We start from the raw sequence: 24,930 nt of genomic DNA, 5'->3' as shown, positions 1-24,930 counted from the left end.
GATACTAAAAATTTGTGTTGCAACTACTGATGGATCATTTGAAAACAAAACCTATTAAAACTTATAATGATCTCACAGGTGGGAGACAAGATATTTTTTTGCTCATGTCAGGCTCATTTGGTCTCACCACAAGCATTTTGGCTTGACTACATCTCACCAGAATAGAAACCATGGCTTGTTGAAACTCGCCTGATTTGCGGCCAAAGCATACCAAAAAGGTACAATTAGGTATAAAAAGTGTACAAAAAAGTACAATCAGGTATAATTTAAACAAGTGTTGTTAAATATCTGCAAACCTAATCATCTCCACACTAAAATACCTTTAGTTTTGAAATGTTTTCTATGCGTAATCCAAAAGGACATACAGACGTTGTGCAAAATCAAGAGTACTGTAATTTAATAATTACGAAAATACAGTCAAATGGCCACCCCAATTAGGCAATGAGGGTTTTACTTTTGTTCTTAGTCCTCTATGAAGCAGTCACCCCTCTTTAAGCGGCCACCATCCATTTCCCCAACGGTGGCCGTTTAATAGGGGTTGAACTGTATACTCAATTACATGATTACTTTCTTTGTGCTATCCTGTAAATGTTTTCATGGTTAACTTATATTTTCGTGTTAAGTTTCTAACTGCAATACCATAGTCACACATTTAATGCGGTAGAGGGAGTTGCTCTTTTTCTTCGACTAATAAGCCTTACAGGCTATACATACTTGAATTAAGCTAAATTACGTGAACTTCTAGGTTGTAATATGGTTTGAAATAAAATTAATATTTGGACCTGCATGCTAGAAAAATCCTTCAATCTACATAAGGACTCAAACTCTGACTAAGTCTGGCCTCAAGTGTGTATGCCAGCTCTAGATCTCTTTGACTATAATATTTTTCCTGATTTAATATATTAATTAAAAGCATTTGATTATTTAAGTTTTCATCAGCAATTTGTATGCTTTCAAGTAAGCTGGGTCAGTGCAAGTATCTTTTTCAGCAGAACCATAGTTATTGTTAATAATTGTTGAGTACTATTTGAGAAGGATCAAGAACCATCCATTTGATGTACTGGTAATATTATGACACTGAAAGATCCTCCTTTCTTTGCTGAGGCGATGTCATCAACTATTGTATTTAGGCTCATTAAGAAAATCTTTTCATGCTTATGATCTTGGACATGATGAAAACGGAAGTAAAGAGTAACAATTTTGCAATGTCAAAAAAATACTGTTTGCACTCCTTCTAGTGGCTTTGCCTTTTCTCTCCTCAGGTTATGCCGATTGTCCAGGGCCCCCATTTCCTGAAAGCCCTGGAAACTTTTCAGGCCCACAAAGCCATTTTTAGTTAATTGGTATTTAAAGACAAAGAGGTGTATACGCCTGGAACTTCTTGTATGAAGGGAACCTTTGTTTATATTAAGAATATGTGCATTGAACAGCTTTGAAATCATAAGGCTTGAGATGTTGCTACGGCTTTTTGGGTGCAAAAACTTTTCAGGACCTTCAAAAAATGGGCCCCAGGGCCAAATAATTATACACATCCTATCTAGCATTTACAATGTAGGTCTTAAAGTTGTCAACAACAACATCAAATTATGACACTCACAGATCCTCTTTTCTTTGCTGAAGTGATGTCATCCACTATTGTATTAGGCCCATTTGGAAAATTCTTTCAAATAGTATCACTGCAACCTTTTCATAATTATGATCTTGGACAGGATGACACTTCAGTCATAGTCTAAGACTGAAGTGAAGAGTGACAGTCTTGCAGTGTCTGAAAATACTGTTTGCACTCCATTTAGTGGCTGTGCCTTTGTTCTCCTGAGTTTATGCCGATTGTCCTGGTCTAAATAATTAACAATCTTGATCTTCCATTTGGTCCTAAAACTGTTTGCATTCTATTTAGTGGCTTTGTTTATATTTTCCTAAGTCTGTACTGAATGTACTGGTTAAAATCAGTGTTACACAAATAATTTGGGCAAAGATGCATATCTGGTGTTATCCCAAACTTCCTGTTAAAAAGTTGGTAGATCTTGATCATGCCTTTAGGTCATGAAATTATACAGTGTTGAGTGAAAGTGATGTAATTTAGTGTAGATTCTTTGCATCGCTCTTTAACTAAAATTCTTCTTTTCCTTGTGATTACTAAATGCATTGTCTTTAAACCATTTCGTTCCTACCTTTTTTTTCTCAAAAAAAAAAATTTGAACTACTATTTTCAATGTCTGCAATTGGCTTAGGGGTGGACATGAATTTTTACATGTATTTTATGGCATAATCTTGCAGTTTTATTTCTCTTTATGCTTACTTTCTTCAATTGTTCAGTTCTTTTTCATAGTGTATGCTACTAATACTACCTCATAAAAACTACTGGAATTCTACATAGCCTTATGACACCTCCCAAAGGTCACTGTAAAAACATACATTTGAAGGTGTGACAGCTATACAGCATTTAAAACAGCATACAGAAATATAAATATGAGATCTGTTCCCAACTGCAAAACTGCAACATCCAAAATAACAAAATCACTCTGGCATAAGTGGTAAAAAGAACACCTTGTTACTGAATACTTACATGTATGCGGGCTTTCAATAATAATTTTATAATGGAATTTCACTTACGTGATGTGTTCTGTTTTCTTCTCTGAGATTGTGGACCACAGTAGCTGTTACTGGGTGACCCCATAACTATTGATTTTGTTATTAAATTAAGCTACAAATGAATAAGTAAGCTCCAAATACATGTAAGCTGTATTACGTACCTGTACATGTACAATGTATTTTGCCTTCATTACACAACCAACACACTGAAAGATGTATGGGTGCATTGGTCAGCCAAGCCAAGACAATTATGTTTTAATTGACGCATTGATAACTAAAGATTACAGCAAAATGGATAAACAATACATCCTACATGCACCAAAGCTGGACTCGTAAACCCCAAAAACCTCTTACTAGGAAAACAGGAACCGTGTACCCCCAACCAAATGCAGTGGCGCTACCTTTTGGGTTTTAAGGTTATTACTATAGATCTATTTTAATCCATAGAGCGACTACACTGTAGGGCATCTAGAATTATCTTTAACTTACCCAAGGATATGGCGTCATGTGACGCGCGTGCAGGATACGAACAGTGGCCTACACTCTTTTATATTACAAGCTAGATATTTTTACGCTTTGTCATAAAGCACGCAACGATGTCCTCCCTGAATTGTTATCCAGGGACATTTAAACTAAATGCTGCAATGGTTATTCTTTACTGGGAAAAGTAGATAGATATATGAAGGACTCGCTCGCGTATAGAGGTTCTATTTTATGGAACACTCTTAGTTTTAATGAACATGGAGTTTCATAGCTAAAACAGAGGGATCTGAAACAATGTTTGAAAACAAAATGTTATTTTAAAGATTTTAAATTCAACATAGTGTCCGCCTCAACTGTGCGGCATCGTGATGACAATTTTATTTATATTTGAACGTTTTATGACGTGCAAATATTGTAAATATAGATCAGGTTCTTATAGGGTCAAACTTACTATTACAAAACAGTATTGTAAGAATTAACCTTGTCCAAAGTTGAGAGTGGCAAGGCTGACCACAGAATGTCACAAGATTCTCAACTATCTCTTTTTAGGAAGTACTAACCTTGAACCTTTCTGTACTATGCTTGCACTCAATTCTCCGTTCCATGTCGGCAAGATTTTAATTCACGCCTATGCCGATTATCACAAGTCACATTTAAAAACACTATAAACAAACCATAATTGATATCATTCAAAACGGGAAGTTGTTACAATAAACCATGAGTAAAATCCTCTTGAAGAAAAACTGCTTAATTTAACAGGTATCTTAATCAATTAGTTAAGTAATTTGTGCTAATTGTGTAAAATATACAGTTTAGCTGTGACAATATTGCAATAATATGATGTTGACTACACACAGGTGGGTTTTAGAACTCAACTTCCAGGCAATAATTGTTCAATGAACTCAGTGCAACAATATAATTGCATCAAGTCGTCTGTAAAAAGCGAAAACAAACAAACAAACAAAAAAGCAAAGAATTAGAAGGTCAAATAATTGAAATGTCACATCCACACTCACTTAAGGTGGCTGAACACAGTTTTTGATACCTATGTTTCATTCACCTTTTTCTCTAAAACCCTTGATCCCTCGGTCGCCAAAAATGGCAGCAAGCAAGTTAACAACACAAACTTTGGTTTTTTGATGGTTAAGCTGAAGTATGTCCCGTTGCCATGGCAACATGAATAAAAATAAACAGGCCTTTAAACTCGTTTTTGTTTATTTGTAGATAATCTAGTCATTAGATTTTCTTTATAATTTGCATGTACCAAGCTTTTAACGATTCTCACAAGTTAAGACCATTTTGCTAATAATTTAGCAGAGAGATCTTTAATTATCCCTTATTGAACGTTTACTGGAATATCTAGAGTTTCCTTTGTTAAAGTTCAGTTATTTTCAATACTCCAGTTACTTATTTCCTAAAGTATTTTCGTGCCAAATTTCGTGAAATTCTAATGAGTGGTTCTCGAGAAATAGGCGTATTTCCGAGAGTGCAAATTTTCATTCAATCGCAATTTTTTGACTTACTACGCATGCGCTGCATTTAACTGAGTTCTTTCGGTATCAAAGAAAAAGCTCAGAATTGCTGAGTTCTTTACATCTTCACCTTTTCTAACATATATTTATGATAAAAGACTAAAGCCATCGATACACTACGTTCAATTATAGAGAAAAATAGCACAGATAGTGCGGGTGTTGAGTAAATAAAATGATCGCTCTATTGAGGGCATGTTTGTTTTTTGCAATCCTTGTGCGCGCGCTGAATTGCATCAGCAAAAGCGAGCGCGAAAACTGTGTTCCGCCACCTTAACTCACAACTATCACATACAGTGTATGTTTCCATTAGTTATATTCGGGGATAATTTGTTCCCATGCACTGTTTATAAAGCTTTTCACTTCAGTTTATACGTGGAACAAACACTTGGTAAGATATCATTATTTACAATATAAATGCCTAACTATATTTACAATTATTTTAAAATGCCTAGGCAATCAGGATCATAAAGACATCTGCGATGTGTCGATCGATGCCCTTGATTGACTCTCCGTCGACCCTTGATCAACACCTCGCTTGATACTTGATCGACATCTTGGTCGAGAGTCAACTAATTTTTGCAAACATGCCATCGAGTATCAATGGATACATATGAGTCGGTTGACACTCCGCCGACTATCGACTGACTGTCAAGTGTCGATTCCTCTCACTTCCCAGCCTTAGAGAGTACACAGGCATTGAGATTGTGATCGAGTGTTGACCGTGTGTTGGCAGAGTATCGATCGAGATGTTGATCAAGTGTCGATTGACCGCGGATGCCTTTTGTACACATGATCCAGCAATCAAGGACCTAAATTATACATGTATCTCCTTAAAAAATATCTTACCTGGCAATAGTTACTTTCAAGAGAAATTATTATTATTTTTTTTTATTTTTTATTTTTTTGCTCCAGACTGTCCATGCATATGCTGTTCATTGGGACTGGACACGTTTCTAATCGTATACTGTACTTGTAGCTGTTACTTGAACATCACTTTTATTCATAGAAAGATAAATATGTTATAATTATAAATTGTACAACCAGATTTCTTGATGAAAATGTCTTTCAATGAGACCTGCATGCTGGACTGTACTTCAGTATAGTTCACTCTTACATGTAGTTACTGATTAATTAACAGTATAGTGAGTCAAATGCTAGGTTGAAAATAATCAACAGTCTTTCACAGTGGCAGGCTCTGCTTTGCAATGCAAACAAAATTGTTATGTTAACTTGGCAACTTGCTCCTGCACTTCCAAGTTGCTTCAAAGAAGAAGCTGGAATATTGCACTGCAATATTCAGAGTCCCAACCAAAGGAACATCTGGGCTCTTTGGCTGTAACTGTAGGACCATATTAGTTTAGCTTGAGATGTTATTGCTTGGTACAGTACATGTATATCTGAATGTGCAGTTCCAGAAAATTTCCATACATATGGCCAGTCTTGAGAAATTCTAAGGAACAAGCTAGAGGAGGGAGCTCTCAAAGAAAAAGCTCCATGCGGGTTATGGATCTTTTCTCAAGCAAGACAATGTGTGAGAAATTATTAATTACATACATGTATGCTTTAGAAAATATCTTACCCGGCAATGCCAACTTTCAGAAAATTTTGTAATCCAGAGTGTCTGTGTACCAGAGATGGCAGGACAAGATTCATTGCAATAACTTAGTCTACGCGTGAAAGGGTTGATGTAACATTTTCATGAAGCCACAATCAAAGCTCATTTACCAGTCTCGTAGTTATAAATAAAAAGGACAAAAATGGTACTGCGATGTGTCTGTCAGCTTTTAGAGGTTGCCTATTTACCGAGATAGGATTTTGAGTTGGATTTCGAGTTGGATTTTCGAGTTGGATTTTCAAGTTAGGATTTTTTTGGCGGGATTTTTTGGTGGGGTTTCCAAGAGATTTTCAGTGGTTTTACACAACGTACTTTGTCATTGTCTTAAGGTCTTTTTATGTTGCACTGATCATAATTTCACTGAGAATTGCAAAGAAATGCAAGCCAAGTCGTGTTTTGATGATTGAGTGGTGATATTCATAACATCGTGGTTAGCAACAAAATTTAGTCGAAAGTATGAAAAAAAAGCAAGTTGTAAGCCATTATGATTATAAGATGGCTTTAATAAAAACATCGGCATTCACGTACGTCAATTCCCTATCCACACCATCCCAAATGGAAGATCAAGATGGTTAATTATTTGGACCAGGACAATCGACATAAACTGAGGAGAAAAAGGCAAAGCCACCAAATGGAGTGCTAACAGTATTCTTAGACATTGCAAGACTGTCACTCTTTCCTTCAGTTTTAAACTATGACTGAAGTGTCGTCATGTCCAAGGTCATAATTATGAAAAGGTTGCAGTGATACTATTTGAAAGAATTTTCCTAATTGGCCTCATACAATAGTGGATGACATCACTTCAGCAAACAAAGGAGGATCTGTCAGTGTCATATTTTGATATTGTTGTTGATAGTTTTAAGACCTACATTGTAAATGCTAGATCGGGATGTGTATAATTATTTGGCCCAGGACAATCGGCATAACCTGAGGAGAGAAAAGGCAAAGCCACTAAATAAAGCACATGCGAACATCATTTTTTGACATTGCAAAATTGTTACTCTTTACTTCAGTTTTCATCATGTCCAAAATCATAATCATGAAAAGATTTTCCTACTGAGCCTAAAAACAATAGTGGATAACTAAGGCGCTAAAAAATTAAGAATCTTAAAAGTAATTAAAAGTATTTTAAACTCGATTCTGTATCTAACCGGTAACCAGTGTAATTCATAAATAAGAGGCGTTACATGGCAAAATTTCTGTTCTTTAAAAATCAGTCTGGCGCAGGCATTCTGTACTCGTTGCAGTTTATTTAACAAGCAATCAGGTAATCCACATAAAAGACCATTGCAGTAGTCAAGGCGACTTGTTATGAATGCATGGACAAGAGTCTCCGTTGACTACTGTGAAAGATACTTTCTGATCCGACGAATATTATAGATATAGTAAAATGAACAGGCACAGATTTTTGTGATATCACGTTTGCCATGGACAGCCTAGAATCAAACCAAGAACCAAGATTTCTCGCGATTGGCACGGGATGAATATCTGAGTCACCCACAAGAATAATGATATTGTCTAGCATTTCCAGCTGTTGCGATGTACCAATAATGAGGAATTCAGTCTTGTCGTCGTTTAATTTAAGATCATTATTCAACATCCAAAACCGAATGTCTCCGATGCAGTCTTCCGTATTCCTCACCACAGCAAGTTGCTCAGCTGTGTCGTTCGGACTAAATGAGATGTAAACTTGTGAATCATCAGCGTAACAGTGAATACATGTAATTATTAATTACATTGTTTTGTCTTTCTGAATAAGTAGGTAGCAAAGAACAGGAAATGTTGCCAAAGCACACAGAAGACAGTTCTTTTACATGATCAAGATTACCATTACATTGACAATGTATGTTCTTTTCTCAATAATCAAATCCAGGTGGATCCAGACAATTCAGAATGAGGGGGCTAGATCATTTCAGCAAGAGTGTAACTTCCCCCATTTCATATGACGATCATAAGATTAATATTACAATTAACAAATAAACAAGCCTAAGCCTTCTAATACTCTGTGATAAAACACGGCGGACATTTGAGAACACGAAGGAAATGTAGAAAACACGAGTCAAAGTCAAAAATATTAGCTACCCTGAAAATTTCAACACGAACAGATTTAAATGGAAAGAAGCAAATGATGTAGCTTGGAGTTGAGACAGCCCTATGCACTATTTTCAAGCTCGATTTCCAACAGGAGAGTGATGGAAGTGAGCAAAATCTCTTATCGTGTGCTTTTCGGTTGTGACTCATGCGGGTCAAAACTACACAACACAGAAATGCCACAAACAGCTTACTTGTTATTAGGGGTTCAAGCAAATTTTCCGACTTATTTGTTCTTAAAGCATAGGAAACATTATTTTGCAGAGCAATAGCCAGTTAAGGCTCTTCACTAACTACATTGGTAACATGAAGTTCAATTGTACGAACTTATTTGTAACAGTGATTGGCCTTATCAGGAATTAATTTGTCTTAATGTAAAACATTGTCAGTAAGTAAATGGGAATAGTCCAAAAGCAAAGTACAGCGTAGATAGTAAATTTAACAGTGCTTGCAATGATTACAGATTGGATGTTTATTATTGTTCTATTTCATCAGCACATATTTGGTGTAAACTTTTGCTGACATGGAGAGCCATACTGCAAATCTGGAATAACATTCCCACAACTGTGGTTACCTGTGTACTATCTTACGAAACCATAATTTTGTGTCACATAGAACCAATAAATTTTAACCATTTTAGCATTCTGCAAACAGAAGAAAAGGGAATGAATGAATGAATGAATGAATGAATGAATGAATGAATGAATGAATGAATGAATGAATGAATGAATGAATGAATGAATGAATGAATGAATGAATAAATAATATCAATTATTCAACATTGTTATCAGTTAAGGTCTAAGCATTTGTAAACTAAAACTAGATTCTAACCTTGACCTAGACAAATCTGATTACACACAATATCTTTAAAAACTTTAACACCCAACACTTAAGTACATGGGTGAAAACAATCGTTTATGTTCTGAAGATACACTCAGACTGTACTTATACTGACATACTTCTTATAAACTTTCAACGTTTTGGCTGTTATATAATTACATTTTTACGATTCCATGGTGATTTTATGAAAGAGCCATAGGGATGACAGTAAGATCTATAATATTCTTTGATGGCCTTTGTAATTTGCAACGTACAAAAAAGTGCAGGTTTCACTTCGGTTGCTGGCAATCGAATCGAAAACCTAATGTATAAGCTTAAACGGTACTCAGCGTTGGAAGATAAAAGCCTACCGCTACGAGCAATGAACAAAAGCCTAAACACGACAATACGGTAGCGCGTATACCAAAATTTCAAGTACGGTATGCGCTATATCTCTCTCAAACCATCTGCAGTGTCACTGAGATAACAAGAGAAACAGAGATATGAGATAACTCACCCCTTAAATCGTTTCAAGAAAGTGCTTATTGGTTGTCTTCGTAATTGTCTCCACATTAATGGGGCATCTTTAGGTCGTGTTTACACCTTTTGAGTACACGTTGCTCATGTACAAAAAGTAGTTTAATTTCAGTGAGAGCGACATTACACGATTTACCCCTCCTTTGTCAGTCCTTTAATGCAAATTTTCCCTTTCTTTCATAACTTGGCTATTTTTCTTTTCTCGGAAATGGTAATTTTCATGATTAATTGGTAATAAGACTTCATGTCGTCCAATTCGGTCTGTAATCATACTGGTGATAAACAAATCACGAGTATGATTACTGTAATCTCGTATGATTACAGACCGAATTGGACTTTACTCAGTCCTATTACCATTACTTATTAAATCCATATGTACAATGTAACGACCGGCATTTGTTACTAACTATGGACAAAATCCTTGGTGTTATGCCCATAATTAAAATCCTTAGTTCTCCCGAGGTCTACAATTTTACACCCTTAACTTCCCTGACAGCTCGAGCTCGTGCTTTGCATTGATAAGTCTGATTTACATTAAGCTGTCAGACAAGGCTTTTTTTTTTCTCTGGCCTGTTTAGACAAATTCCACTGCTTGTTTATTTTGCTTTTGGTTAATTTCCCTGACAGCTCGAACTCGTGCTTTGCATTTGTTCATAAGTCTGAATTCACAGCATTAAGCTTTCAGACAAGGCATCTGTTCTTACCTGTTTAAACAAATTCCACCGCTTGTTTAGTTTGCTTTTCGTTTTGCTTTTATAATTAAAATGGGGCTTTGGTACCTGCAATTCAAAATGTCGTTGTGTTAGATGTTTTGACTGCGAATTAAACTGGATGGCATCCACCCATTAAGCCACGAAGTTCTGCAAAAAAATAATCGAGGACCCGAACTTTTTTTTAATCAATCTATTAATAGTAAATAAGCCGACAGTTATTCAAGACAAATCAGACAACACATTCCATCAGATAAAATGCTTTTAGATTATGTTATTGTAGGTTTACGTTACACCTTGCACATGCGCTATAACATTAGAGCTACGACGAGGTCGCCTGACGAGGTCGGAAGTCTATTTCTATTTGGAATGGTTAGGTACAATAACAATGAACCCTGACAAGCATATGTTGGCCGATAACAGTTTCTAGCACTTTCCAGTCGTCACACTTTGACGGGTGCCTTACTACCCCTTGTTTTGGACTACTTTTTATAATGAAAACTATGATAATTTATTTGATGAATCATATCATAGAACATACCAGAACACACAAACGATACTTTCCGCTCAGACAAAAGCGGTCAAAATGTAAACCGTATTTCCGATCAAAAGGGCGCATATAATAAGACTCACATACTATATAGCTCATATAAGGTAGAAATGACTGTGATTCGCGTTTTCTTTTTGTGTGCGTTGTTTCTCGCATCAGTCCGATAGCAAGAAAGCGGCTAGTCAAGTGAGCTACATTTTTCGCCCTCACCGGCATTCAGTGAAATTCAGAAGCTTTGTAGCCAAGACGAGAGCTATTACTCAAGGCAAAGAAAACTTCGATTGATTTACTTGATTTTCATTATGTTCAAGGCTGTGCAATCAACGTATTACTCATAATAAATCGACTGAAAAAACCCGAATTTCCGATGCCTAACTCAGTCTCTTATGCTTCGCACGGGGCGACGCAGAACTTGAAGCTTATTATAACTGATCCCTTGAATAAAGAAACCTGCACTAGTCTTGTTGATACGGATACATTTTCCTTGGCTTAGCCTATGCTCAGGTTTGTGTAAGTTTTTTTGGCCCATTCGATTTTAAAGCGAGTTTGCGTGACGAAGGCCCTGAATAAGCACATGAATTACAAACATACAACTGACGTCAACTAAGCAATGGACCAATCGTAACCTACGTGAGAATAAACTTCGAGCTGAGCTTCATTCCTGCCTCCCCCTTGGTGTATTCTTGCAAACCAGAACTGATCAAATCAACTAAGAACCTGGGATTGTACGCATTGACTGCGATCTAACATGACGAGCTTCAGTCAGCCTGCCTGTCTGAGTTTCTTTCTGATCGCTCTCTACCTGAACGTCTGCGTATGCCAGACAGCAAATTGTACTGACTGTTGTAACAACGCCACTTACAAAGAGATCAACGAGCCTCGGCGCAGCATCAAGAGCATCTGGCAACAGGGACAGCCTTACTTGTGCGATCACGGCTTGCGATCGGGATGGTATCGCTTCACAAGTGATGCTGGCGGAAAGGTGATGATGCCAGAAAAGACAGTGCCAGAATATCACTGCGGAACACATGACCCTATTTGGTTAAACGGTAGCCATCCAACAGTGGCAGAAGGAAATGTTGTTCGCCAAGCATGCATCAACAGTTTTGACGTTGTCTGCGAGGAGACCTTAGCCATAAATGTTAAAAACTGTGGCGATTACTACGTGTACTATCTTAGGCCACCTAACTATTGCGCACTTGCTTATTGTGCTGGTGAGAAATATACGATGTTAAATAATATTCTCTTCGCTATATAGATACCACTGAAATAGTTTTGCTGTTTGAATGAAAGTCATAAGATCTGCTTTATTTTTGTTTGCAGTTTCTAATCGGTCCAAATTCTATTTTTATAGGTGACATGATACCATGTCCTTACGGAAAGGAAGGTGTGCACCCAAACTGTTCAGGTGAGTCTTATCCGTTATTATGTCATGATAAGAATTAGTTCACTGTGCTCACATGTGGAAAGACTAACGGACAATATCTTTTTCGCCTTTTATTTATAAAAGTTGTTCACTAAGTTGTGGCGTCCACCAGGGGACGATTTTAGGGCCACTTTTATTTCTATTATTTATCAAGGATCTTCCAAACTGTGTGTCAAATTGTGAACCGAGGATGTAGGCTGATGATACCTATCTTACATATGCAGGTGACAGTGCAGACAATATTCAGTTGCATCTAAATCAAGATTTAGAAAGCGATCACAGTTGTCTGATAGCAAATAAATATGACTAAAACCGAATTCATACTTCTTGGATCTAGGCAGAGGCTGTCGAGTTATTTGGGCTGATAATAGTCTTCAGTGAACAACACCGCGTTTACTTCAAGACGCCATCTTTAATAACCCATATGCATCTCACACGTAACTAACTTGAACAATACTTCATGTAAGCTAACAGAACATCTTCTCCCTCCCCCCCGCCCCCTCGCATTGTTCAAGAGTATTTAGGGAAACGAACAGAGCATGAGAAGACTGACAAACGATCTAGGGAATGTTATAGCACAGCGTCATCTTAAGCTAAACCTAGATTCTCTCCAGCTTTCGGCGATGTTGTTATAATTCTCTTAGGCCTAGTAACAAGAAAAGGTGTTACAGGGGGTACTTGAACGTCTCCCTTTGTAACGGGGATGTCCTTCCGAACAGGTGTTGCCGCTTTGTCCTCTGCGGGAACTAGGTTCACTATTGGTGTCGGTCGCTCATGTTGCTCCTGCTGATTTGGCAGTGGAGTAAGGTGAACACGGTTTCTTCTTATCACTCTGGTCTTTGTTTCAACTTCATACGACCGAGGTGTTGATGCTGCTTCAATTACTTTTCCTGACCGCTGAAAGTCCTTGACGAAAACGTCAGTACCCGGTCCAATTGAAGGCAAGGGCTTGGCCTTGTGCCCGGTGTTGAACACTGTTTTCTGCTTTAATTTGCTCATGCTCTCTCGTGAACGCAGGTTATCTAATTTTGTTAAATAAACTGATGACAGCATGAGAAGAAAATGTGTTATTACTCTTCTACAAATCAAGCTCCGACTTAATTAATAGGCAAGCAACTCGCGTGAAAATACACTTGTAGAATAGTACTATTATTAACATTATTGTTTATTAGCTTTAATAATGTGAGGGAATCATCTTTTCCAAAAAATATCATTTTTATTTTGCTTTATTTTAGAAGGGCAAAACTATGAACATGACCCGTTATGCTATACGCTAATTCGTTCCATACTTTGAAGAATGAATGCCTTTTTAAACCATTAGCACTACATTAGCGTTACTAGTATCATAAAGCTAGGGAACAACACATATATGCTGCTTACTACCTGCCTAAAGTATTTGAGTTTTGTTGTTGTTGTTGTTGTTGTTGTTTAATTTCAGACACCGATGATTGTATCAAGCAGCCATGTAAAAATAATGGCACGTGCAATGATGGTGTCAATTCCTACACGTGCGCGTGTCGAGGTGGATTTACTGGTCACGACTGCGATACAGGTCAGTTGGATTGCAAAATAAGATATGAAATAAATAAACTGAATGAATTTTTACTTGGTTTTTCAGATTTGCTTACATTTCTTTCTAAATTCTCTTATCTTTAGCGATATTAATTAGAAATGTTCTTATACGTTTTTCTTGCAATGAAAACAACAGTTTCAGGTAACTTAAAAAACATTGAATCATACCGTGCTTGCAAGCTCTTAGCTTCTGTTTGTGCTAAATGCCTTTTTTCCTGTAATTGTGTTGGAGTGATATAGTAGCTACACCGGCTCAAGTGTCTTCCAGACCACAGCAAATTGTCAAGTTTGACAGCTAGGGAACACCACAAATATGCTGCTTACTACCTTCCTGAGGTATTTGAGTTTTATTGTTTTTGTTGTTTAATTTCAGACATTGACGATTGTATCAAGCAGCCATGTAAAAATGATGGCACGTGCAGTGATGGTGTCAATTCCTACACGTGCGCGTGTCGAGGTGGATTTACTGGTCACGACTGCGAAACAGGTCAGTTGGATTACAAAATAAGATATGAAATAAATAAAATGGATGAATTCTTACTTGGTTTGCCAGATTTGCTTACATTTCTTTCTAATTTCTCTTATCTTTAGCTCTTATTAACCGAGTAGGAGGTCTGTATGGGAGAATCGTGACCAAGGTCATGAGCACAGACCGAACGCAGTGAGGTCTGTACACACGACCGAGGTCAAGATTCTCCCATACAGACCGACTAAGCTCGGTTAATAAGATGTTTATTATATGGCAAACAAGAACAATTTAATTCGTTTAATGTAACTGGTTTGTACTAACTGACATTTTGCTCGCGAACGGCGCTGAGGCGAACTTAATTCTGCCAAAGTTTGCTCTTTACTTTTTTCTCATCTGGCTTTTTGGCACTTCCATAAATACACATTGTTAGAAGAAAATAGTCGATATTTTTGCATTTTAGTTTGCAACTTTTTCACCGCAAAATGTAACCAATCTAGATGCCGGTCTAGATGGGAAAATCTAGACCGCTTTCAATATCGATTTCAGCCAATCAAATTCGTGATTCGCTAGTTCCCAGTCCTTGTGAAACACAGCCATATAATAATCAGCGATATTAATTAGAAATATTTTTATACGTTTGTCCTTTAATAAAAACAACAGTTTCAGGTAACTAAAAAAAAATTGAATCATACCGTGTTTGCAAGTTCTTAGCTTCTGTTTGTGCTAAATGCCTTTTTTCCTGTAATTGTGTTGGAGCGATATAGTAGCTACACTGGCTCAAGTGTCTTCCAGACCACAGCAAATTGTCAAGTTTGACAGCTAGGGAACACCACATATATGCTGCTTACTACCTTCCTGAGGTATTTGAGTTTTTTGTTGTTGTTCTTGTTGTTGTTTAATTTCAGACATTGACGATTGTATCAAGCAGCCATGTAAAAATAATGGCACGTGCAGTGATGGTGTCAATTCCTACACGTGCGCGTGTCGAGGTGGATTTACTGGTCACGACTGCGAAACAGGTCAGATGAATTGCAAAATAAGATTTGAAATAAATAAAATGAGTGAATTTTTACTTGGTTTTCCAGATTTGGTAACATTTCTTTCTAAACTCTCTTATCTTCAGCGATATTAATTAGAAATATTTTTGTACGTTTTTCTTTTAATAAAAACAACAGTTTCAGGTAACTAAAAAAAAAATTGAATCATACCGCGCTTGCAAGCTCTTAGCTTCTGTTTGTGCCAAATGCCTTTTTTCTTGTAATTGTGTTGGAGTGATATAATAGCTACACTGGCTCAAATGTCTTCCAAACCACAGCAAATTGTCAAGTTTGAAGGCTGAACAGTTTATGCGACTTCTAGATTAAAATTAGGGCAATATGATGTAACGTAAAATTAGCTTAACACAATAATGATTAGTACTTGCCAAAAAAATTCTAGACATCGACGAGTGTGCCAATCAGCCCTGTAAGAACAGTGCCACGTGCAAGGATGGTGTCAGCAGCTACTCGTGTGTCTGTCAGACGGGATTTACTGGAGAACACTGCGAAAATGGTGAGCATGTGTCGGGCGACGTCATAAAGACTGTTCAGGAAGCTAATGGTAACGTTTGCGGTTGGGAAACACAAGACATCTTGTGACATAATTTCTTTGATACTCTGTTTTATAGAAGTTGACGACTGCCTCTCGAACGATTGTGCTAACGGTGCCACATGCGTGGATAGTATCAATCAATATACTTGTACATGTCCAGAAGGATTCACCGGGAAACTTTGTGAAAGTGGTAAGGAAGAAAGATGATTTTTATACTCAGCTTTATATTCATAATCCTATAAAGGAAGGGTGTGGATAACAATGAATTTGACGTATAATATAGAAGCAAGGAATAAGAGTAAAGCTTAAGTTTATAAAAATGTTCGGTGTCAATGATAATAACTGAGATTATTATATGGCTGTGTCTCACAAAGACTGGGAACTACCGAATTCACGAATTTGATTGGCTGAAATCGATATTGACAGCGGTCTAGATTTTCCCATCTAGACCGGCATCTAGCTAGACCGGTTTCATTTTGCGTTGAAAAGGTAGCAAACTAAAATACAAAAATGTTCACCATTTTCTTTTAGTCTCTTCTCAATCATTTATGGAAGTGCCAAAAAGCTTGATCACTAAAAAAAGTAAAGGGGACGAGCAAATTTCGGCAGGTTTAAGTTAAGCTCGTCGCCGTTCACAAGCAAACTGTCAGCAAACCAGTTACATTAAACGAATTAAAGTTTTCTTCTTTGCCATATAATAAACATCTTATTAACCGAGCTAAGTCGGTCTGTATGGGAGAATCTTGACCTCGGTCTGTACTCACGACCTCGGTCAAGATGCCAGTTACGTTACTACCGGATGTTGCACCCAAATATTTACTCTCTCCTCATTATACCGTAAGGACAAAAGTAAGGGTAATTTGTAAGGGGAGAGGAGTGGGACATTCCATCCAATCGCACATGGATTTAACTGAACTAAAGAAGCACTTAATTACTGGTCCCGGGGAAAACAGCTAGTATTGTTTTTCCCAGAAACGAACTCAAGGAAAATTCTAAGAAAAACAAAATTAACTGTTTCCCAAGTGGCCATTAATTAAGCAGGAAGACGTGGCAGGAATGCCCGTGAGATTTAATGTATAACAATAATAGTTATCTTATCATTCCAGTGTCGACTACCGTGGCAACTGAAGTTGCAGGCAGTTCAACCAAAGCTTCTTCTTCAACAGGAGAGGAACACTTAACCACTGAACCTACAACTGAAACGAGTACTGAAGAACAAAAGACGGGTAAAGCTGACTTTTCTCTCAAATATTGCCCTTCAGAGCACACACAGAAAACAAAAAGTGAATAGAGCGGTTTTCAAATACGTGTCGTAAAACCAAAAACTCTAGCCAATCACAAAGGACACAGACAATCCAGTGAACCAATCAAAACTCGAAATAATTACATGTAGCTGACGCAAAGCGCGGGAAAACGTGTGCGAACGTGTTGCGATTGGTTTTGGTTTTACTTCTGATTTGATGTAAAGTTGGCGCGAGCTTTTTAAGCCAATCGTGTAGCGTAGTGATACAAAACCAATTACTTTTCGACACTTAAATGAAAACCATTCTCTTGATGGAATTTAACTTATGATGCTTGTAACCTTTGACATATTTATTTAAAAAAAATCATGCAGCTCATAGATTTAAGATCCATGTATGCTGATGGAAAAAGAAAAAGAATAAGAAAAAGAAAAAGAACAAGTGTTTAACCCGAATAATGAAACTAACGTTGCGTTTGGAAATGTGAGGCCAACAAAGGCCTGATTATACTCTACAAAATAAAATTCAGTAACTGTCAATTGCTATCACCGTAGAGCCAGAAACGGCGTTGAAAATATTCTCAACATTTTCCTTAGAATCAGTAATTTTATTTTCTGCTTTGCATTTTTTTTTTAATTTTTGCATACGAAGGAGAAAACATGACTGGGCTGTGGACACTTCCATACCTTTCAAATTACTCTAAGCAAAGGAAATAAAACGTGCGTGACCGAAAATACTTCTTGTTGTTATTATCGTTATTCAAAGAATGTGCACAGTTGTTATAGCATTTTACAGTGCTACTATAATCGAAAAATTCACTTCCCTTTTTCCTTCAGATTTTAAAAGCGTGTTTGTTTAAAACCTGACTGGCAAAATCTTGAACTTCGAATTTTATCCAAAGGCTTTTTTCTTTGAGATCAAGTTTAGAATTTCACGGTCCGCCATTTCACATTCAAGACTGACCCATTGGACCTCAGAGGTTTGGATGAAGGATAATATGACGTCAAAGCCTGATTAGCTTAAAATTGCAGCGTGTAAACGCAGCTTATTGTACACGCAAAACACGAGTTTAAAAGTCTGAAAGTTCAAAACTCCCGTGCTACATATTAATTTAGGCGCGTGCACACGCATTGCATTTTTAGACTAGTGAGTCTTTGACGTCATCGTATCCTCGATCCAGCTCTCTCAAGAATTAAAGTTAGTAATGGCGGACCATTAATTAGGAAAATTTCAGTCAAAATAAGCAGGTGTCTTTTTGAAATGAAGGCTAAAAACTTCGGTCACTTAGTGGTTCAGTTATATAGTTTTGAAACACAAAGAAAAAGTAGAATTGATTTTTGGTCAAAGTAGCACTTTAAGGACCTAAACTTTTGTCTAATATCTGTGTTGGATTTTGTGCAGCTCTTACTTACTGAACTCTTTCAAGTTTTTGTAAACAAGAATGTTCTTCTTTTCGTTTCAATACAGACTTTACATTCGAAATTGGAGTCAACAAGGAATGGGACGAAAGTTTGCGAGACAAAACCAGTGATACCTTTAAGTATTTCTCAACCCTGATAAAGAAAGAGGTAGATTATTTAACGACTTACCTAAGGTATGCTAGATATGAATATTTAACTGGGCTGATTATTTGATACCGGCGGAAATACTTTTGTATGTCCACCCTCTTTTCTTGTCAGGTCACTCCTTGCCTCCATCCTTTAGTGTCGCAGTGTTCTCTCAGTATGCTATGGATTTATTTTCGTTTAAGCCCAATACGCTTCTCTGCTGTATGTTATTATAATTTACGTGAGTAGTATGTAAACATTGTCACGTTTCGAAAATTTAATCGTGATAGTTAGTCTGATGTTACAGATATTCAAGGCATACTCTGGAATCCCTGGCTTGAAAGAAGTCGAAATAATCTCAATGAGGTAATACATAATGCATTCTTCTGTCCGCCTGTCCGTCCATCTCTAATTCGTTTGTTCCGGCGTTCTCTCGCTCGTTCGTTCGTCCATCCGTTCGTTCCCTGCTCGTTCGTTCGTTCGTTCGTTCGTTTGTCCATCCATCCGTTCCTTCTTTGTTCGTTCTTTGTTCGTTCGTTCTTCCATTCGATATTTTTAGTCGATTTCACTCGTCGCTATGCCTCACAGTTGCGTAAAGCACGAGACTTCGTTGACGTTTGCACAGACTATAGAACTCTCTTGCGACTTAAAATAACAGAAGGAACTATTTTTTTTTTTCATTTCCCTGCCTAATGTAGACCTGGAAGCACTGTGGTAGACTTTCAGCTGATATTTGAAACAAAGGTAACTTCTAAGGAAGCTTTGGCTCCATTGAAAAAGGAGACAGCTGATGGTAGACTGGGGAGTTTGAAGGTGGACCCCATCTCCTTGAAACAAAGAATCATGGACAAACCAGGTAATATAACAATAGCAATAACAATAATTTATTAATGTATAGTGCGCTTTTAAACATACAATGATCAAAAGCGCATTACAATATTAAAATTTACTAAATATGTACATAAACTAATGTAACAATAACAAAATAATTTAAGCGCTGAAGGCTAAAAGCTATTTTAAAAAGATATGTTTTAATGCGAGATTTAAAAGTTAAAATAGGATCAATATTGCGCAGCCTTGCTAGGAGCGCGTTCCATCACCGAAAGATTTTTTTCATTTTCCTTGCTCGATGTAATAGAATAGTACCTGAATTAGAGCGCAGTGAATAGCGTGCGTGTGTTCTTACATTAATTAAATCGTTAATATAAGCTGGTGCCATACCATTTAGTGCTTTAAAAGTTAAAATAACTCAGGGTTAATACATAACAAAGGTGTCTAATCTGTTTTGTTATTTGAGATTTGAATAAAAAAGATAATAATAATCGTTTATGTTGATATCTATATCCTATGCTATGCCAATAATTTATGAGTTAGATCCACGTTTGCTTTAAAGAATTTTTAAACCAGATTACTTGTTGCAGTGTTATGGTTTACTCGTACTCATGCTTACCCAAAGTACTCTGGGGAAATGAAAACAGGTTCCAGTCGGTCTAGGTTAATTTCAAATAGGCTATTTACAGAAGATATTTTTTTATTAGTATTATCTTCAACTTCTGCATAATAATGAAGTAAGAACTGTCATCCCCGCCCCAAGTATCCCCCCCCCCCCCCCGCCTGTCGTCTAGAGCCCTTTCTATAGCTTTGTTTTGTTTTGTTTTTTTATTGTTTTGTTTTTGTTTTTTGCTATAATATAGTTATCTTACATAAATTTCCATTCTTCCATCTGAAATCATCACGTTTTTTTTGTTGTTGTTGTTGTTGTTGTTTTTATTTTGACAAGACTTCCCACTAAAGGGTTTCACGACATGAACAATTCGCTTCAGTTCTGTTCATTTATAAACAGTCATCTGAATATGTGCAATTCTCCTTCGTTTATGGCGTAGCGGCGGTCTCGTGCAATCTTAAAGTGGATTAGATTTAAAATTGGAGGATGTCGCAGAGAATTGAATCAATACAGCTACTCCGACTAATTTATAGAAAGACTCATTAATCAGAACAGCCACTCAGTCCATCCTTAGTCATAGCTTTGTCATAATTTTTTCTCGGCAGAAGACAAAAAAGAGAAAGAAGAAGGTATCAACGAAGCATTAATCGTTGGCGTTTCTGCTGCCGCTGTCCTGCTCCTTGCTGTGATAACAATTTGTGTTCGTGTTCACTGCAAGCGCCATGGCCGTGTCGGTGTTGGAATGCCTGTCGAAGGAGGTTATTCTAAACCTGAGAATTACGAGCTGAAGCAAAGAACGCCAATTAATACGCCAAGGTGATTTCTGCTCTGAAAGAAAGATCAATTGAACGAAGAAATGGACTAGACCAGTTTCTGAGAGATGCCCCCAAAGATGGTTAGAGTAACAACTTAAACCGTTTCATTTGACCACGTGACCTTGTGAAACAAACAAAAGTGTAAGGCTTTTTTTTCTTTTTTTTTAAAGAAGATTTACTGGTGCATCTATAACTCGTGGAACGCTCAGACACACTTCCGTTTCTAAGGCCACGGTTTGTATGAGTGCAGCTTATAGGCGTCTTGTGATCTTCCGAGCATATTTGAGACAAAAAGAGGTGAAACTCCGTTAATCCCAAATTCACTTCTGCTTTCAATCTAAATAACTGAATAACGTTACTACTTACTTTTCCTCTGACATGAAATCTGCGGATTCTTCAAAGGCGAAATTGGCAATACTCTCAAACGTTGATGAATAGAGACAATTTATTGCACAAAGTCAAGTTGGTATCAGCTGTAGCTTATATCCTTTTCACAAGTGATAACAGGACTATTACTTGCGGTATTGATATTAATTTAGGTATCACTAGGTAGTTGGTGGTCTGGTTTAAGGATGAAAATTAACAGTTAGGGCGAGTTATATGTACATTTTTTTTTCCGCTTCTCGCTTATTTTTATGTGCTTTTTGTTCATTCTTAAAATGTCATCAAAGTAGACGTCGGTTTTCGTAAATTCTTAGGCAAAATTTGACTTTTCCTAAGATACCTCGTAAAGATTGGAATAAGGATTATAATACTGGAAAAAGAAAGCTGATTTTATTAATTGATGCATACCTAAGTAGACTGCTATTTCTGACCTGATATACTCCTTTACGTAGGTATATTTTTGGCGTGTTTATTGTCTCCTTTTTTGCTCTCCAGTTTGCATTCGGTTTATCTTCAAAAGGTTCACCTATAAATGCTCTCTTATCCGCGAAACATAACCTTTCATGTATTTCTCTTGCCATATAACTAACCTCTAAAACTACTAGTTTGTCAGAAATAGATAGTGCATTAGGGTAGCTTTATTGCCATAAAACTAAAAGCACTAATTTGAAAGGAATAGATAGTACATTAGGATAGTTATATTGCCATATAACTAACCCTGAAAAGAACTAGCTTGTCAGAAATAGATAGTACATTAGGGTCATTTTCTGGGGGATTTTTATCAGTGCGTAATTAATTAGCATCTTCATCCTCTAAAAGTAATTTAAGGAGAAGGCTGATTCTTATCTAGGATCTATGTGTAGATAGGGAAAACTAAGAATGTCTGGGACCCGACGTTTCAACTTCTTTTGGATACACGTTCTGGAAGCGTAGTTCGATAGATGTTCAAAGCCCTAAGTAAATATGCAGTATTACTGCCTAAAAGCCGGTTTTATACGCAGTTGCGTTAACTGGTTATGTGGCGTCTTTCTTTTTTTTTCGTTTTTTTTTTGTTTTGTTTTGTTTTGTTTTGTTTCGCTAACTACTGAGGTATAATTTTTTTTCATTATTTATTCTTTTTTTTTTTTTTTTTTTCTGATCTTTTTTTGTTGTTGTGGCTGAGTTTTTTGTTCGATTATTTAGTATGGTTGGCTCTCTGTGTTGTTACTAAGCCCGTGTTTTCACGAGAGACGTTTACCTTGGTTTTGATTTAACTTTACTGAAGTGAAATTTTTAATCGTGTAAACATAGTAGCAAACCTCGTTAAATGGCGGCAAAATCCAAAGTAAGCCAACCTAGGTTTGTCGACAGTTGAACGCCTCATCAGGCATGGTTTAGCTCAGTAACCGACGGTAACCGAGGAAAAGCAGACGTTGTCGCGATATCTTGGCAGCAAGTGTTCAAGCGGGCAGCACGTAAAGAAGAGAAAATAGACAAAGATTCCTCCTAATGTAAGTAGGTTTCAAGTCAACAGGCAAAAAAAGCTAAATACGCTCATGGTTAGGCAAAGAAATCCCGGACTGCTGTTTCCCGTTCATCGTCAAGTGCCGTAAGCGTTTCCCTTCTGTTAGAAGCTCAGTAGCTTTAGCTTAGTAACATTGTACAGGTAGGCGCAACAAGAAGAAGACCTACCACAAATAGAGAGAAAAAAATCATAATTGAGGTCTATGGAGAAGAAAAGCAAATGTTAGAATTTAAAGCGGCTCCGAATAAGAAGAAGTACCGGTAAACATTTACGTAGCTCGGGCTCCGTGACAGATGCCGGGAACCGGGAAGAGGCTCAGCGAGATATCAAAAGTTTCTTTCCACTATTCATCTACAGAGCTTTACATTTAAGGAGAGTTTGGCTCGACAACACCGCAAGCAAATTGACAACGACCTGCGTTCGGTATTGGAGTAAATTCAAATTTTATAATTTTCCAATAGATTCTGAGCAACATTGCAGCACTTGCTTTCCGTCGAGAAAACCTCAAACCGTCCGTTGTATGCAGCCTACTTTAGTTAATTAGTTTCGTTTAGACAGCTTCTCAAATAACTGCGGTTTAGTTACGAAACCTCGGTAAGCAGTAACCGTAGTAAACCTCTCTCGTGAAAACAAGGCATTATAAGTTCCTCGCGACCCAACAGATTTCTTTGGCTTCCTCAGTTAAAACGAAAGTACGCCCACTCCCACAAAACAAACAGATAATAAAAAAAAAAAGAGAGTTACAGAAAACCAGAAAACGCTATTGCAATCAGAGAAGTATAACCATAGAAATTGTTTTTAACTCATTCGTAAATAATAGCCTATCAAATGATTCCAGTGCATGGCAGTGTAGCCTTTATTGTTTAGGATCATGACTGCAGGTTGTTGATTTACAATAACTTCAAGATCTTCTTGAGATATATCCAGATGTTTTATCTGTGTGTTTTGACATATAATGTTCTGTAAATACTCCCTTTCTGTAGATTGCATTTTGCTATTAAAAGCACTTCTTTAAGATATATTTGTCTTTTCTATATATTTGCAATTGTTTTATCAATTAATACTTTAAGTCGTCACAGAAAATGTTCCCCAGATGAGTTTAACTCGGCTATCGTAAGAATGCATTTAAATTTTGTTTAGTACACGTAAGATTGTGACACTAGTCTGTCCCCTGACCCTCTTTTTTGTCTTGAGTTCGTCGAGATCGCAAGCTTAGCAAAATATTAACCCGGCGCGTGGAATATGAACAATGCAAAACGCAAGGCGATGGGGTTGGGGAAAGTAAACGCCTGTGTGCAGACTACTGTGACATAATTTGTCAGTATCGCCGCTGCAAGAAAAGGTCTCGATTATCGTTTTCCAATTTCGCTGATTATTCTTCTGAATTCCATTTACCTCCTTATCTGCACACAGCGCCACGATGATTGTAATACAATCATTGCGGTTCTGTTGGGATCAATATCAGGATCAATATCACTACGAACACATGGTCGCTGAAACATATGGCCGTAGGATACCCTATCATTGAGTCATTAAAAGCCAATAACAAACCACAGGAAATGAAACTCAGTCGCAAAATGTGAAAATTCCATCTCGCGACTGTCAGTGTTATTGGCTCTGACCCCAGGTAAATATTGCATGTTTAAGAGGTAAGATATCTGTACTACAATTCGTACAATGAAGCATAAGAGGCTTATTAATGAAATCCTTTTCAACTGCGGTTGATATGTTTATTGAGAAACAATACCTGCGTTCGATTTGACCCTGGTCACCGAGCTAAGGTACTTGAAATGGTATCTCAGTATGACTGTTGTGAGCTTAGGATGTTTACCCAATGTACTTTAACTCCAAAGGATAAAGCAACCTTTCCGGCGTAATATTTTGTCAACCAGCAATATCCGTGACTTCACATGTATCACATATGTTAGTCAGCATATGTCATAACAGTTGGCGTCATAGGAGACGTTAATTTCGTTAGTTTTAATATATCTAATATTTCAAAATTAAAA

At 37.1% G+C, this 24,930-nt stretch overlaps 1 protein-coding gene and 2 long non-coding RNA genes across 4 annotated transcripts in view; 2 read left to right on the top strand and 1 right to left on the bottom strand.

Annotated features, from left to right (window-relative positions):
• LOC149103681 (uncharacterized) overlaps positions 1-9,063 on the top strand; it is a 13,987-nt gene extending 4,924 nt beyond the window's left edge. For both annotated transcript variants that reach the window (XR_016202134.1, XR_016202135.1), the window contains one exon: positions 1-9,063. This exon is cut by the window's left edge and continues 223 nt beyond it. This is a non-coding gene — a long non-coding RNA (uncharacterized LOC149103681).
• The window catches only part of LOC149103671 (uncharacterized), a 209,056-nt gene that overhangs the window by 112,897 nt on the left and 71,229 nt on the right, over positions 1-24,930 (bottom strand). The gene's annotated exons all lie outside the window — the stretch shown is intronic.
• Positions 11,454-23,940, top strand: LOC110051475 (uncharacterized). The gene is made up of 12 exons (XM_089273965.1): positions 11,454-12,143; positions 12,284-12,337; positions 13,794-13,907; positions 14,301-14,414; positions 15,302-15,415; positions 15,834-15,947; positions 16,063-16,176; positions 17,093-17,212; positions 18,695-18,795; positions 19,082-19,140; positions 19,473-19,630; positions 20,824-23,940. Exons 1-12 carry the CDS (start codon positions 11,678-11,680, stop codon positions 21,036-21,038), a joined length of 1,743 nt encoding a protein of 580 aa, XP_089130091.1. The 5' UTR covers positions 11,454-11,677; the 3' UTR covers positions 21,039-23,940.

Source organism: Orbicella faveolata, unplaced genomic scaffold (assembly GCF_042242905.1).
Source record: "Orbicella faveolata isolate gen_17 unplaced genomic scaffold, um_ofav_v1 contig_35, whole genome shotgun sequence".
NCBI lineage: Eukaryota > Metazoa > Cnidaria > Anthozoa > Scleractinia > Merulinidae > Orbicella > Orbicella faveolata.
The sequence above is the reverse complement of the archived record's forward strand: the minus strand, read 5'-3'. Positions and strand labels throughout refer to the sequence as shown.

Excerpts from the sequence above, each read along its gene's own strand:
- LOC110051475 (XM_089273965.1), top strand. The coding sequence starts at position 11,678 with ATGACGAGCTTCAGTCAGCCTGCCTGTCTGAGTTTCTTTCTGATCGCT. Across the intron at positions 14,415-15,301 it reads TGGTCACGACTGCGAAACAG|ACATTGACGATTGTATCAAG; the intron begins GTCAGTTGGATT and ends GTTTAATTTCAG. Across the intron at positions 15,948-16,062 it reads TGGAGAACACTGCGAAAATG|AAGTTGACGACTGCCTCTCG; the intron begins GTGAGCATGTGT and ends TCTGTTTTATAG.